The following is a 5970-nucleotide window of genomic DNA, read 5'->3' as shown; positions in this document are numbered from 1 at the left end:
CCGCATCGCACATGCAACCTATAACAGAATAACTATCCAGATACCCGGAAAAACTCACCGTGCCAAGAAGGGCTAGGTTGATCTTGAAGAAATCGCTTCCGCTGAGACAGATATCATCAGGGTTGATAGTGTTATGTAAGTACTCCACCTAAGGGAAATAACCGGGGTGCAAGCTATTATTAAAATAGTGTTAATGTTGTCGAGCTTGCACGGCATGCATACGCTGGTAAAAAAACAATGAAAACAGCTCAATGCGTAAGCCGATTACCAACGTTCTAGCAATGCACGGAAAAAAAGAGTGTCATTACAAAATTGCTTCATAACCGCGCTAAAGGTTGCAAGGCTTCCTTGGACTCTAATTGTTCCACGATTTTTGAGGCCTATGAATTTATACATCATTGAATAAGAATACGATACAAACTTCCCGCTAAGCCTATAGTATATTCAACGTTTTATAAGCTACCTTTTAGATACTGACCGTGTTCCTCGTGATATAACACTAATGTTTTTGTAGTACAACAAACGCTGTTAAAGCGCGTGTGTATTGCGAGGTCAAAATTACATCCGTAAAAACCTAAGCAAGCACAGTATATGCCATGCGAAATTTTAAACAACCTTGCTTTGAGGGAGGTTACAGATATTCAGAGATGCTTCCATTGCCCAAAACAACGTGTTTTCGGTAGCTTTGTGGCATAATGCTGGAGCCTAGGTACTTCACAATTAAATAGAATAAAATGACTGGTATTCCAAGTGCAAAATTTATTCCACGTGAATCTCATCGCTTTCTTAGACTCTTTTTCAACATGACCATGCGGGGAAGGTGTATCTATTGCTGTCATAATTTGGTACCACTTGTGAAACTAAGGTGGCGTAAAGTGTGGTATTGTGCCGACATATATATATCACCATGGCGTTATAATATGCCATCCCTCAACATGCACAAAACAAGACAAAAAAGCTTGAACAAAAAAGTTTGAACAAAACATCCTGCATTGTCTGAGCACTTTTTGCCGCACACTATACGCAGTTGCTCTTGAAAAGGTGTAATCATGTTTCAAGCAATGCAATGCACATGGCATCTATAAATGTGCAGCCCTGCATGAGCAATTTGCATAAACAGTTCAGAAGGAGTTCCGGTTTCATTCTGTTAAAAAATACAGAAAACGATTGCATTTGTCTTATCATTTTTTTCATATTTTATACAATGCAGGTTATCGAGTACGAGTGGAAGTTTGATCTGTGCAACGAAAGACTGTACAGACATCACGACTGTTAACAACAACGGCGAACGCGTGACCATCGATACTTGCAGAATAGAATAGCGATAGCCACCGGCACGACCAGCGAGCTTAATGAACGACACTGTAGAATCTAGGCGTTTGAGAATATTCCGGCTGCTTAGGGTGCAATGTTTTGCATAAACAGTACCTCACCGCTACAGCGGTTTAAGCCTGCTTTTTGAAGTAAGGTTCGTCTCATAACCAGGTAAGTTGTGATCTCACATTTGGCGTGGTTCTTAAGCACATACGTTCATTATTAGCACCGAGGTTTTAGCACACATGCGCAAACATGAGAAGTGGAGAGTAATTCCTTGAGAGATTATTCAGCGTTAGTTTCTTTATTGCCGCAACGAGTAACACGACCAAAACACGCGCTCCCTGCCACAAAAGGTAACCGTAACAATCACTTTAACAAGCTAGGCTGTCAAAACGCTACTACCTAGTCTCGGTGGTAATGTGTTAGTCTGCGCTGCCGACGGTCACGCGTTTGGGCCTTGATTTTAGCAGTTTTGACCCCTGTACATGCACACATTTGTTTCCCGTGTGACGACAGCATGACGAACTAGAACATTCTGATAAACTTTAGGGGGGGGGGGGGGCGGAAGAGCGATACGCGTTCTGCTTTTGTGCCTCTCATTTAGAAATGGTCTGCGCATAACATGATTTATAGGTTATCACAAGCACTGTGATGCTAATACCAATATCCTGCCTCTTGAAGCGACCCACGTTTTACGCAGTGTGAAGCCTCCATACCGGTTTGGCATGAAGAAAATTGGAATTTAATTGGTAGAGCATTAGCGCAGGTATCTTCCTAAAATTGTACAGAAATTATCCATTCTGATCCACCTGCTGTCAACCCGTCCCGTTTACGCTACCAACGTTAGTGGCGGTGAATGGTCAGAAATGCATACCTGCGTGAATGTGCATGTGATTATTATTAGATCGAGAAGTGAATTTTCTTTTCAGAAAAAAAAAAACAAAACGCGTGAAGCACCCACGACCCAGTGTTAGGACACTTCTGATTCCAAATTTTGTTTTAGAACAGCCTCTATTTGTATCAGACTTTAAATAAATGAATCGTGCACAAGGCGTTGATTCAGATTGGGAGCTTCTTAGAAAGAAGGGAATTGATTTTTTGAGTGAAGCCTGTTACGTTAGCAATGTTAATGTAAACTGCTAATTACCTGTTGGCTATAGGCGGGTGTGACATCCACGGTAGGCGTCTTCCGACAAGAATGCTTGAGGGCCTGAAACTGTAGGGCAGGTAAAAAGCAAAACTTGTGAGCGGAAACATTTGACAACAACCTCTAAATCTGGAATTGACATGTCGCCTTAGGAAAAAAGGTGAATGATAGCCGAGATAGCACGCAAAGTTAGCATACAAATTTGAAACTTGATAGAAAAAAGATAGAAACTAAAGACCTCCCTAACGGAGTGATAAATGGGAGAGACACTTTGAAAGCAGGCATAACAAGTCCTGTTCACCACTTTAAAACATAAGACAGGTTATTTAGTAAAATCTGTTGGGGATCTAAGTGGAATCTCCATTCATGCAGAACTTGGAGTTATTGTCATTGAATGAAAGTGAAAATACCGATGAAGAGGCTGGGTGTAATCTGTGCGACGACAGCACTTACAGCGTTAGATAAAGACTGGCTGACTCTTGCCAGCTGAAAAAACTCGAAGCATGAGAAGGCCGAGTAGCCAATGGCAATCCAAAGCTCTGTCCTCCTCACGCCCTCAGTGATGACCGTGTAGAGCGAGATGCACGTGACGAGAACGAGTCCCGTGCTTGACAATACTACTGACTTATCCCATATGGCGTTAGCAGCGTTCTTGAGCTCCAGAACTGTGCACAGTTGGAGCCGCATGGTCTGCACCTTCAGTGCCGCCTCTTGCTCGCAGCCGACGACCTTCCGGCCGACGCAGTCATCGATCCTTCCCTTCAAGAACTTCACGTAGGATTCGAGCACCTGTGCCGAGTGTCTAAGGGCTGCGAAGTTGAGTCCGTCGTACGCGTAAAACAGAATGCCGGCCAACAAACTACAGGCCCTGAACGCAATATCGGTTTCACTCAGCCGGCCGTCGTTGTCAAGTTTCTGCTCTTGGTGGAACAGAGCAGCCGTGTAGCTGATGAAGTAGGCGCCAAATGTGACGAGCCCAGCTATGTCGGTCAAGAAGAAGCCCTTCTGGATGCAGCAGAGGCACGAAGGAATGCCAATCTTCTTCTCGAAAGCGTCCGCCTTTTCGAAGAACTCGAGAATCTGGCGGCCGCCAAGTATCATCGATGCGAAGTTTCCGCATGCCTTGAGGATGACAACGACGTGCAATAGAACCAGCAAGCACTTTGTGAAGAGTCTATGTGTGTCACTAAGATTGATGGCATGGCGGATCACCACGTCGGTCTCGAACCACAGAAAGAACGAGAAGCACATTGCAGCGTACAGGGTGTACCAGTGCATCCAGACGAGTTTTGGGGACCTAAGGGCAGAAGTTGGAAGGTAAGAACAGGGTAACCTCTAAAAGCACTTCATGTTTTAACACGCAGTCTCAAACAACATAGGAAGGTAGGAGGAAAAGCATTCATTTTAATCAGTTTTACAACTACACCCCGGGGGAGCTTTTGTTTTCTCGTTCGTGTAAAAAATAACTTTTCTTAAAACCGTGGCGAGAAATAAAAACAAAGCCAGGCTACTGTTTCTTAAGTTTTAAAAATAAATAAAACTAATGACAGCCCTCCACAATGGTGTACTAAAGACAACTAATGGTAAATGTAATATTGCATCGTCACATCGATGTCCACTTTTAGCTTTTTACGGAAAAATACAAAAAATAAATAAATAATGTTTCGAGCAAACAGTCCTCTATTGCCGACTAGAGTTGTAGTAAAATCAGTTACTCAAAAGTCGCAGCAATGCATAGCCATCTTCTGTAATTTATGTATACGACATGCCCGTTTGCACGGGTGAAGAGATGGGATGTGGTTTGGTTGTCTTCACGAGAGCTAGAATTTGGGCTTTTTGCCACCAAAGCACTTGATTAAAATACATTACTAGTAAAGCGAGAGAAGCGGAACAAATTCGATGTAACCGCAGTAGAGATGCATTTAGCGACTTTTAAATAGGCTTCATACTCGTAAGAGACTTCCGAACCTGACACATGCACGGACGTAAGCACTCGTTTCCACGTAGTTTGTATAGTTTTTCTCGATTCCATTCATGTCTTCTCAATAGCGGGAGCTTCTTCAGCGATGTCGCATTTAAAAAGAAATTCACTTCTTTCTCATACCCTATTTTTTACCTGGATAATTCCCCCTTTTCTGCTGACAAATTGAGTCTATGAATTTGCATTGAACGTAACGTTTTAAAGAGTTAGATAGGTTTCACTAACGTTCTCTGTTTTAATAATGAACTGAGTGCATTATATTCGGCCGATGCGAAAATGGGGTGCAGGGTGTCTTACCTTTTTCTACCAACTAAGCCTATTCTTGAATGTGTTTACCTTTTTTCAAAAAACGTAGATATGCCGAAGACGGCATTACTTTTTACTTTCGGTAACTCATACAAACTGGTTGCACTACCTTGCCATTTTTTCTGGATTTTATTATCAACCGTGGCTGGTTGTTCATGCGAGAAAACTATTTTCACTGAACGATATTTAAATGGAATAAGCATTTGTTCCACACGTGTGAACCTACAGTTCCAACTAAGATTTTTTTGGTTGGTGTAAGGTGGATGAGCTAGGCTTTTGGAAATTCGGCACAGAGTGTATACATGAACTCCTGTTAGGACGAACTCAAAAGGACCGTGAAAAGGTTTTCGTATTATAAGAAGTTCACATTTAGGGGACGTTTTTTGCATTGCGCATGGTGCAAGAGGGCCAAAGTGTTGTTCTTCTTAACCATAAAATTCGTCTTATCCGAGCTCGCCTTAGAGAGAAGCTACTGTATGTACAGTATTTCAATTATTCAAAAAGGTAAAGAAATACTTGGGAGGCTTGGAAAATATGTCCTTGATGAAAAGACAACCACACAGCCGGCATATCCGAGCTTGCAAACAGAAGCTGCGCAGCATGTTGCTGTACTGGCTGGGCTTGTGTTTCCCATGTTCGCATTGCACGGCATTTTGCCGCCTTCCTTCCGCCGTAAAAGGCCCGATAGAAAAGTGTTTTATTTTCTCCGTTGCCGATGGTGACTGGTCGGTTGCTTCACTGGTGTACATCTCCTGTAAATAAATTAAATAATTGTAAATGTTTGGTAATGACTTGCGCACTCAAGTTCCCTCAAGACGTTCGTTTCCGGTGTGCATCAAAATGGTTACCGTTTGTTTTTATGAGGGCGTGGGCTACGCATTGAGCGGGGCCCCATCACACATTATCAAGCAATTACACGCGTATTTGTTTCTTATTACCCCTCCTGTCTGGGGTGCTCCCTGGTTTGGTATAAGTAGTAACATCAGTTACCAGTGGGACTACAGCACCTAGGGGAAGCTTTACTCAGAAGACTGTCTTTGGTAAAAATAGCCCACCTTTACTAGAATAAGATTTGGCCCCCATTGTGTAGTACTCACTAGAAACTTCTCATACTTGGAACTTCCCTCGAAACTTCCTATGTCTTCAAGTGGCCATACGGGCTGGTGACAGAATGAAATTCCTGACTTGTGACAGCCTCGCAAAACGGGGTACAAATGGG

At 42.9% G+C, this 5970-nt stretch overlaps 1 protein-coding gene across 1 annotated transcript in view; it reads right to left on the bottom strand.

Moving 5' to 3' along the window:
* LOC144141736 (uncharacterized) overlaps positions 1 to 5446 on the bottom strand; it is a 6390-nt gene extending 944 nt beyond the window's left edge. Inside the window, exons 1-4 of the mRNA XM_077673244.1 lie at positions 5268 to 5446; positions 2918 to 3761; positions 2465 to 2533; positions 59 to 148 (exon numbers count right to left, since the gene is read on the bottom strand). Coding sequence (XP_077529370.1) covers positions 59 to 148; positions 2465 to 2533; positions 2918 to 3761; positions 5268 to 5353 — 1089 coding nt within the window. The 5' untranslated portion in view covers positions 5354 to 5446. The remainder of the gene's footprint in view (positions 1 to 58; positions 149 to 2464; positions 2534 to 2917; positions 3762 to 5267) is intronic.
* Positions 5447 to 5970: the final 524 nt, after the last annotated feature.

Source organism: Haemaphysalis longicornis, unplaced genomic scaffold, assembly GCF_048455015.1.
Source record: "Haemaphysalis longicornis isolate Haplotype H1 unplaced genomic scaffold, Haemaphysalis longicornis Haplotype H1 scaffold_6, whole genome shotgun sequence".
In the NCBI taxonomy this organism is placed as follows: Eukaryota; Metazoa; Arthropoda; class Arachnida; order Ixodida; family Ixodidae; genus Haemaphysalis; species Haemaphysalis longicornis.
Note: the sequence above shows the minus strand (reverse complement) of the source record. Positions and strands in the feature narration are given on the sequence as shown.